The sequence below is a fragment of the Solanum dulcamara genome, chromosome 11, assembly GCF_947179165.1.
Source record: "Solanum dulcamara chromosome 11, daSolDulc1.2, whole genome shotgun sequence".
NCBI lineage: Eukaryota > Viridiplantae > Streptophyta > Magnoliopsida > Solanales > Solanaceae > Solanum > Solanum dulcamara.
The window spans coordinates 33,437,278-33,447,942 of record NC_077247.1 but is presented as its reverse complement, the minus strand read 5'-3'; the positions used below and the strand labels follow the sequence as shown (position 1 = coordinate 33,447,942).

The 10,665-nt window shown below is 32.4% G+C and overlaps 1 protein-coding gene across 1 annotated transcript; it reads left to right on the top strand.

Annotated features, from left to right (window-relative positions):
* Positions 1–5,279: 5,279 nt before the first annotated feature.
* LOC129874119 (ankyrin repeat domain-containing protein, chloroplastic) lies at positions 5,280–9,992 on the top strand. The gene is made up of 7 exons (XM_055949345.1): positions 5,280–6,165; positions 8,013–8,089; positions 8,332–8,430; positions 8,597–8,695; positions 9,041–9,139; positions 9,247–9,345; positions 9,585–9,992. The coding sequence occupies exons 1-7, from the start codon at positions 5,421–5,423 to the stop codon at positions 9,696–9,698; spliced, it is 1,332 nt and encodes a 443-aa protein (XP_055805320.1). The 5' UTR covers positions 5,280–5,420; the 3' UTR covers positions 9,699–9,992.
* The last annotated feature ends 673 nt before the right edge of the window (positions 9,993–10,665 follow it).

Below are 10,665 nucleotides of genomic sequence, written 5' to 3'. Positions count from 1 at the left end.
GGGATTTGAGGCAGTTCAAGGTGATGTTGTAACGTCCATTATTGGACGCATTTGTTGACCTTACTTAATAATTCAGCTGTAAATATTTTAATGAATTTTTTTTGAAAGACAGAGTCTGGCACACTTTAAGCATGATAGATCAATCAATTCTAAAGGTTAAATTCCTTGAAGAAGATCAAATGATCAAGATAATCATATCAATGATGCAAGTGCTTTGAAATAGCACCACAATATATTACTTCATAAAATCTTGAAAAAGGTTCAGATACCTAAAATTAATAAAAAATAAATTTAGATAATTGCCCTAGACCCCCATTTTATATTCTACCCCTTTATGTTGTATTGAAATCGATATCAAATAACCGTCGATAATATTTTTGATGTAATATAGCGCTCAACATTATAAATCATAATGAAAATTATGATTTTAATTTGTCAAATGGTGTGGAAAAATAATTGATTGACCAAATAAAACAATCTACATATATTTTATTTCACTTGGAAAGTGATATTATGGACTTCTAATTCATATACCAAGATATAATGTCAGTGGTGTACAAACGAATTATAGTACAACAAGTAAAATCGTAAGATACAAAGTATGACTTATACCTAGGGTATAAAAAAATTTCGTAGAAGTGCTGACATTATTGTATGAAGATGTGTTCTCCCACGGTAGATGAAATGAGATTTTTTTAGTATGGCAACAGATGAAAAGCGTAAGTACGTATAATAATTATTTTCACGTCTAAAGACCATATGAAAAATCCTTGAACGATTTAAAAGGTTTTAAATCGATTCCATTGAATAGTATGTAATGATTGTGAGATCGCTTAAGATAAAGAAACTTCAGTTTCAATCTCATAAAAAATGATTAGAAAGTATCATATTTTAATAAAATTGGTGCATATAACACCTCAAAAGTTCCTAAGTCCAAATCAGATCTTGCAAAGTTTAGAAAATTCAAATCTGCAAAATTATTGAAAACTACAAACAATGTTTACAAGTCGTAAAAGAAAGTACGGCTTGTAGAAGCAATCTGTAGATGAGACTTCAGAAATAGGAAATTGATCTAAAATCTACGAGTTACGTTTACGAATTCTAAACCCTTTTACAGGTCGTAGACTTGAGTCGTAGATCAACTTCAGAGACTTGGACTTTCATCTAAACATGACGAGCTTGGTTTACGGGTTGTATAATATTTTACGGATCATAAATTGGTCTGTAGATCAAAGTCCTCATACTCTGTTCCAGCCTCATTCTTATGAACCCCTTTTATGAATCGTAGATTGATCTACAGACAGTAGATGAATTTCGTAGATTAAACTTCAGAAACTTAGATTTTTACCCTGATTTCTGATGGACCACAGATCGTAGATGACTCTCATAGAGCCTGCATACAGTTTTTCTTTCAAGATAGTTTTGGCCTTTTCCCACACTTTTAATTCTTATACTATGTCGTTTTAGCTTATTCTAAGTAGGATTAAGGGTAATTTAGTGATCCAAAACCCTCCCTCTCACACACAACTCCCCAAAATCATAATCGTTTCTCTCAAGGTTCCTCTCAAGCAACAACTAGGGTTCCAAAGTTTCAAATCTTAATTCAAGAAATCAAACTAATGTCTTCATTCCAGATATGTGAGCTTTTATTAATGGGTATCCTCTCACCCATTGATTCCCAAAAAAATCTCAACTTTTCAAGTTTATGATTTCTACAAAATCTAGGATTTCTATGATTTTATGGGTTTAATTTCATTGTAATCCAGTTCTTCTCCATGAATAACTTTTAATTGCATGTTTTACTTATAATTTCATACTTTAAATGGTATTTTCATGAAACCTTAACATATAAGTATTTTCATGACTCAAAATTATTATTCTTTCAAGATGCATGTTTCAGATTATCGGGTTTCATGATTTAAGATACTTTCAGATTAAGTATCTTTCAGATATTATCAATATTTATGATGATTCATGATCTACTCAGTTATTATCAGTTATCAGTATATTTCAGTATTATCAGATTATTAATGTCTTTAGATTAACTGAATGTTTTCTGTTGGTTGTGCTACTTAGCACTGAGTGGATTTAGGGATGAAGAGTCAGCGTCCGCGGAGATCTTTAGTAGCAATCTCTAAGTCCCAAAACTACGTGCCACCATAGGATTATAAGGGTCGGAGGCATGACTCATTAATCTTTTACAAACATTAGCGTAGTGGATCCACCTTAACTCAAATCAACCTTTATACCTTGACAAAGTATATGTCGTTTTAGTACCTCCTACAATTCAGTCTTTCACTTATTGAATGACCAAGCATTCAATTATTTCGGTACATCATTTATTAGAGTTCATGTTATTTACTTGGTCAATGCATCAGTTTATTCTTACAATTCAACATCTTCAATTATTATGTTTATCATGCATGTCCTACATACTCTATACATTCAAAGTATTGACCGCATATTTTCTGCCTATATTATTTGATAATATAAGTTTGGACGTTCATCACTCAGCTCACGGTTAATATGATTTTTGACCAGCATAGTAGTTTGTTGGTGAGTCCTCATCATTCGATTGAGGACGATTTTTATTATTTATTTAGTATTTACTTTCAGTTTCAGACAACCGGAGTTAGCTAGGGGCTTTTCCTAGTAACTCATATTAGTAGGGCTTTTAGACAATTAAATTAGTTCAAGCTTATGTTTACTCAGTATTTGATTTTTAATAAACTTATTTCAGTTTAACTTTCACATCAACGTTTTGATTTCTTATTGTTCATGTTAATCTTAGTGTCATGCCAGGCCATGAGGTTAGCTTAAGGCCACTTGCGGCTTTAAGCACAGTGCCGCAATTAGGGGATAACCTCGAGTCATGACATGCACTTATGCATCCTACTATTACTATTCATAAGGAGACATTTTTTACTAATGTGCGAGCAAGATATAATTTCACTTTTATGTGAAAATATTTGAGTGAAATCAAATATTCACATGAATTTATTATTTCTAACTAATATTGTCAAGAGATTGTTGATTATGCAAGTCCAGAAAGATATTTGATTTACATTGTATATTTGATCGTACATAAGTTGTCTATTTACACGTGAGGATATTGTCAGATTATCATATTCTACAAAAGAGGCTCAAATTTGTCATCGAACTTTTAAAAAAGACTCATTTATGTCATCCGTTAAAAGTTTGACTCATTTATGCCATTACCGTTTGAGAAAAGGCTCATCTATGCCATTATTTTTTAATTTTGATTTTGCAAAATCACCTAAACAACTTTTAACATTATTTTGTTGAAATTTTGAATCAAATATACCATTTTTGCTTCTTCTTCTTCAAGAATACCAAGAACACATGAAGAACACCAAGAACTCCAAAGTTCCAACTTCTTCAATTTTTCACGAAATCACCTCAAATTTTAATAGTAGCATCCCTCCGAGCTAAATATCAAAACTCAATATCTTTTAAGCTCGAATTCAACCTAATCCAACGAGGCACACTTCAAATTTATTCAAAGTTTTAAAATTTTAACTCCCTTTAATGGTTGAATTTTCGCTACAACTCCAAATTACTTCAAAATTTTGAACATAGATTCAAAAAATACTATGTTAAAGTTCATTATGTCTATGTTCAAAATTTCAAGTGATTCGGAGTTGTAGAGAAAATTCTACCATACAAAGGACGTTAAAGTCTTGAAATTTTGAAGAAATTTTAAGTGTGCCTCGTTGGATTAGGTTGAATTCGAGCTTAAAAAATATTGAGTTTTGATATCTAGCTCGGACGGATGCTACTATTAAAATTTGAGGTGATTTCGTAAAAAAATGAAGAAGTTGAAAATTTGGAGTTCTTGGTGTTCTTCATGTGTTCTTGAAGAAGAAGAAGCAAAATAGTATATTTGGTTCAAAATTCCAATAAAAAAATGTTAAAAGTTGTTTGGGTGGTTTTGCAAAATCGGAGTTAAAAAATAATGGTATAGATGAGCCTTTTCTCAAACGGTAGTGACATAAATGAGCCAAACTTTTAACGAATGACATAAATAAGCCTTTTCTGAAAGTTCGATGGCAAATTTGAGCCTTTTTCCTTGTCTATTTGCATGTGAGGATAGTATTGAAAGTGTTTCTCTTTTTTTTTTCTTTGCTTTATATATATATTTTATTCACATGTATCAAAATGGTTTATCGAAAACAGTTGTTTGCATGTACTTCACTCTCTTTATATTTCACATGTGAAATAATAATGGGTATGTTCTTGTTGTAATGTATGTTGAAATTTCTTGGACATGTTTAATTTTTACAGCATTCATACTATACATATTTGTGCAAGCCTATTTTGAGCCAATTCGAGTCAATTTTGGATTAGAAGTGATATTTTGACTTACGGTCATAGTATAGATACATATTTTTTATGATAGTGGTGTACAGATAACCTTTCGTGCATCTCTACTAATTCCACGGGATATATACCACCTCTCATCAACAATAGATATCAAGTAATTCTGTCCATCAAGACTAGAACAAGTAGAAAGAATCATCTAATATTTTTTTTTATCTCCATTGAATCATAGTATGGATATATTTTGAAACTCATTTTAAATAGATTTTTTTACAAACAAAAATTATAAAGAAGGTAAAATACCGATTCACACACAATTATTCTTTCTTTCTTATGTGATCTTGTTTGAAACATATCATTGTATATATATATTTGTGTTTACGTGACACTCACATATTTTACATACAAAAGAGATAAGTGAAGAGTAAAAAAATTATATTTAAAGCCACATAAATTGTTCGTAGTATCATACTTATAACTTATAAAGTAAGTGACTCAATATATAAGATATGTGTGATAATCTTTAAAAAGATGATTTCAATATTGTATTAACTAATATATCGAAGGAAACCAGGACATTTTGCCAAAGTTTTGTTTTGGACTTCAAATGTATATTAATCTTTAAAAAATAAAGTAATTCTTTCATCAGTAGAAGTAAGATATTTGTTTTTTTTGATCAAATTTTCTCTTCTTCAGGTCTTGATCAATGGGTTATAAAATATATTATTTATGTGAATATTCACTAAATGTAATCTCCATTACTCTTCACAATTATGTTCCATCTCATTCATGATGTCAAATCTTTAATTCCATGTGTTCCCACGTCCTTTATAATCTCCCCTCTTAATTTCATAATTATGTCATTCTCACGAGAAGTCCTATTGTAGATATACTTAAACATGCCTATTAGAAGAATAATAAAACTCTCATGTATTTGTCTATTATTTTCTTGATACATATTGTTACTCTTAATTAGCTTTTAGTTTTACTTGAGAAAAAAAAAGTATGATTTAGGCAAGTACATTACTTGTTAAAAATCAAAATCCAGCTTCGTCTTCGTCTTCGTTTTCTATCTCACCATGTCACCAACAGCTACCCTAAACCCTCAAATCCCAAACTTCACTCCATTTCCTCTACACAAACTTCAATTCCTCAACATACCCCTTTCATTCCCCATAAAGACTTTTCGCTCCCAAATTCCTCCCCATTCTCTCAACTTCTCTCTTCAAAATCAGTCACAGTTTCCCCTCGAAGACGAAGAACACGTAATCGGCGACTGCATAGTGTTTGAAGAAGGAATTTTCGACGACCCATTTGTACAAAATAAACCACAAAACAACAACAAAAATAAATCAGCAGAAATTGAGGCAGAGAATTTAATTCCTGAAGAATGGGTTGAAGTTCAGAGGGAAATTAATATTACTAAGAAGGAAAGGCGTAAGCTTTCACAGCAATTGGAGTTTGGGCAACGTGCGGAGAGGAGGAGGCTAGATTTAATGCCAATTGGTAACAACAGTAATGGGAGAGGCAGTAGTATTGAGGATTATTTGAAAGCGAGAGAAGAAAAGTTGAAGCAATTGAAGCCGCTTGTACTTGAAAACCCAGATTTTTCAAAGGTTAAAAGGGATAAGAATGAGAAGAATAAGAAGAAGAGTGATGCTGAATTGAGCGAAAGTGAAGAGGAGAACTCCGTTATGAGGGTTTCAAGTGAAAGGGTATTGCCCAGAGATCCTAGATCAGCGGTTTATGGTGGTGGATTGGAAGATATTAAGGAGTTCTTCAACAGTGGGATTTATGAGGCCAATGTGGCTAAAAGCCCCGAAGGTATGGTTTTCTTTATAAGTATTTAGGCAGGTTGAATTTGTGGAAGCGATGGGAGGAATCTGTTGTGCATAGTTTTGGTAGGGTGAATGGTGAAAAACACACCCTTAAGTTTTCATTTTTGTGTATAATTTCATACCTATTTATCAAAATAAAGTTCAACTATGAATTATTTGCTTTTCTATGGGATTGATGGTGATATTTCAAGTAGGAAAATGGAACAACTGATAGTTGAGGTGTGTTTTGATAAATAGTTGATGATAGTTTAGGTACGAAACTCGCACACCTAATAGTTTAGGTACGAAACTCGAAAACCGGAATACTTAGGTGTGTTTTGACCATTAACTTCGTTTGAGTACTAAAAACATGTTCTGGTTGCAATTTGGACATCCATTTCACAATTTTTAGGAAATAATGTGTGTACATTTCTGCAACTACACAATGTGTACTAAAAATTTCAGTTTTGAAACTTGAGTATATTTAGGTTGTCAAAGAGAACAGTGTTTGATTCTCCAAATAGTGTTATATAAAATGGGATAAGGAGTACCAAACTTGGGCTCCTCTCTGTTGAACCAAAGAGCCGACTGGTAGTTGTTGAAAGAACAGTTTCTCTCCAAATAATAGTATCGTGTAATACACGACTGAGAAGTTTTAAATTCAGGCTATTCCATTGAACTGAGCGAGATAGTTTTCCTGTCAGCTCTTTAAGGCAATTAACCTTTTGGACAAAATGTATATTGAATGGATTACTTATTTTTTTAGACCTTGTGAAAAATGGCTTGTGCACAAAATGTAAGAGTATATACTTATTTTTTAGATAATGTTAGTAATAAACAATTCTAGCGTTACAGACTAGCCTAGCAAAACATCTGATAACTGATCGAAGTTAATTGAGTTTAGATTTTAAAACTATTGAATATTTTGTTGGTTAAAGCACTGTTAATTGAGTCGAGTTGATTCTTTCCAACATGAACCTTTAAAGTATGTCAGAAGTATAAAGATAAATGTAGATGCTGAATATTCGCAAAGGCCCTAATCTTGATTCGTGTGTTTTATCATAGCATATAGAATATTAGGTTAAACCTCATTTCCTTTCTTCTGGTTTGTTAGTACTACATGTATATATTGTTTGCCAGTGGTGATATAAGCATCAATTACCATATTAGTTGGGAGTTTGAAACTGTTAAATCTTGAAACACTAGAAGCTATTTTCCTGCCAATATGTCGGAGTATATTGATGTTTCTAAAAGATGAAAATATATAGATGAATTGATCCAGAAGTACTAAAGTAGATGTCTATGGCTCGCTTGAAGCTGTTATCTCATGCTTGTAGCATTTTTCCCAATCCCATTACTTGAATGGAATTTAGCAACTGTCAGAAAAGAAATAAGATTGTGGACATGATGCAAATCTGCTTAATTAAGGCTCCTGTTATGTCATAATCTACTGACTTCTCAACGTTCAGCCTGAAGAAGTTTTGAGGAACACTATTTTTGAAGAAATTCCTCTATCCACATTGCTTTATTGTTGTTTCCATTTGAAGATACAAATCCCTTTCAAGCTTATATTGCTTAAGGCTAATATTTATTTACTGGTGTCCACTAATTGTCATGCTATGCATAGTGCATATTATATGTTTTTACCCTGTCATTAAATTGGACAAATTCAGTAGTGGTGTACGCCTTTTTTTTTCAAACTCTTTTCCACAAGCTGATATGACCTTTTGGTCATATAATTGAGATGTTATTTGTTCCCAAATTCTTACCTTTTTTTGATAAAGTGCTTATTTGTTCCCTCTTTTGGGCATCATTCAGAACTCTTCAATGTCTTTGGTATACTAATCTGTGTAGGTCCTCGTAAGCTGTTCACTAAAGAGGAAAAGGTCCTGCTAAACAAGCGGTTTCCTGATCTGGTGTCTGCTACCTCTGTAAGTTTCTGCCTTATGTGTCAGCTAATATATTGGTGTTAGTGAAATGTATTTATTATGTTTTCTACTATATTTGCTATTCTCACTTATGCATTGTGTTGAAGCTGATCATTTTATGCTGTTCTATTTCTACATTGTCATTCCTGTGCAAGCTTGTTTCAGTCTTCAATGCACTTTGTGCAAGTAATCCTCGTATTATAGAAGGTTTATATTGATTCCTGAATTCTACCAAAACCTTGCAGGCAAAATGGCAGCCTTTACATACTTTAGCTGCCTCAGGAGAGTTTTACCTTCTCACCTCTTTGTTGAAGCATGTTGTTGATATTAATGTTCCAGACAAGGTACAAAATGAGTGACATGTACCAGTACAATGGTCCTTTCCGTTCTGCCATATTTGTTGTTTTTATTAATATATTCGTAATTATACCGAATAATTCTATAGCTATGAAAGCAGCGTCTTCTTTTTCTAGCTCCTACTGAGTTGTTGTTTTTTCTTTTCTTTTACAGGATGGATTGACAGCTATACATAAAGCAATTCTTGGCAAGAAGCAGGCCATTTTTAACTTTCTTTTAAGAGAATCTGCAAATCCACTTATATGTGACAAAGTGAGCACAAGCTTGTACAAATGCTTGACAATTTACATTCATTATTGGTTCTTTTTCATCAAGTTCCATGCAACCATTATCCTTGTGTCAATTTAGATCGAGTGTGTTTTTGTTTTTCTTCTATCCACTTGACCAAGATTTTGTCTCATACTAAACCACATATCGAGTGTCCTTTTGTTCTCTTTTCCCAGCATTGTCCGATCAGTCCATACTGAACCACATTTCAGTCTTAAGCTTTGTTGTCAACCATAAGAATTAGCTATATGATTTCCGTTCTTTATGAACTTATGGGTAACCTGTGTTGCAGCTTGGCATTAGTTTAATAATCTTCTTGACTTATTACAGGATGGAGCCACCTTGATGCACTATGCTGTTCGAACGGCATCAAGTCAGATGATAAAAATCCTTCTCTTGTATAATGTTGATATAAACCTCCAAGATCATGTATGGCTAACTAATTCTTAAATGTTATCTTGGAATACATTTTTTTTTGGTGTACTCATATGTGCTCCAGCACAGGTTTATGAACATGGAATAACTTTCTCTTTCAGGATGGATGGACACCTTTGCATCTTGCTGTTCAATCCCGTAGAACTGATATAGTGAGGCTTTTGTTAATTAAGGGAGCTGACAAGACTCTAAAGAACAGAGTAAATTCTATTTCTGCTTCAGCATTTTGAACTCTTATGTTTTAATGCTTTTGCTTTTCAGATCTCATAGCTTTGGTGCCTATCTAGAATGTATACGTCCTATTTGATGTTTTAGAATGTAGGGAAATCGAGATGATATATTTTCTTGTATGTATGGTTTCAGATCTAGTTTGTTTCTTTTCTTTTAAAATCTCATGGCCTTTGCTTTCATTTGAGAAAAAAACATGGTTATGTTGCAGGATGGTCTAACCCCACTTGACATTTGCCTCCATTCTGGTCGAGATATAAGGACGTATGAGCTTATCAAATTGTTGAAACAACTTCCTAAGGTTTCATTAGTTGATCTAACCTAAAAATGTAGCTGCTAGCAGGTTGGAAGTGCCAGATTTGAGTTTAGCTCTTTTATGTCGCACCTGAGAGTTATTTGTACAACACTTGGCCCTTGAGTGGACCCGAGAAGCGGATTCAGATTTATGCTTACGCTGGTAGGGAGGAAATTTCTCTTTTTAATTCTCACATTGTACTACACTCTACCATACGCACCATAGTATGTGTAAATACAACTGTATATTGTTACTTAGACACTGCATTACACAACATTTTTGGATTTCAACTCTCTCTGACAATAAAAGTTGTAACAAGAATAACCTATGTTTTTTGTACTACTAAATGAAGATTTTTGAGATTGTCGCGGGACAAACCAAAACTGCAGAGTACTGTAAAATTTGCAGACATCAATTTGTTGGATCAAGAACTGGACAATTCTAACACGGAAACTTCTGATTGATAACTTTTTAAAAACATAATCTGTGAATTTAATGGTACAAAGCAAAAATTACTTATATGTGATGCTTAAGATGTTGGCATGATATTTATTTCTTTTATCTTTTCAATAGTTGCATCAAACACCTTTGACTATTTATTGGTTACCTACATTCGCTTCTTTGTCTTCTATGACTAGATATGGGCTCCCGTGCGTAGCACGGGCCCAATAATATTATTCATTTTATCTTAATTTATATGGTACAAATAAAATTGAAAAAATTACTTGATTGAGTGTTTTTTAAAAATTAATTACTGATTTTAGTGATATTTTTTATTTATTACCATTTATAGCAATACATAGCAATACTAAGATTTGAAGAGTCAATCGAATTTTGATATGATTTTTTAATATTTTAAATTATTAGTAATTGCTGTGATTTATTATAATTTTTTTTTTGTAATTTTCAAATAATGTGTTACCCTCCGTGTCGCAATTTATGTGTCATTGATAGAATTTTGAGAGTCAATCATTTATATGTTTTTTAAATATTTTCA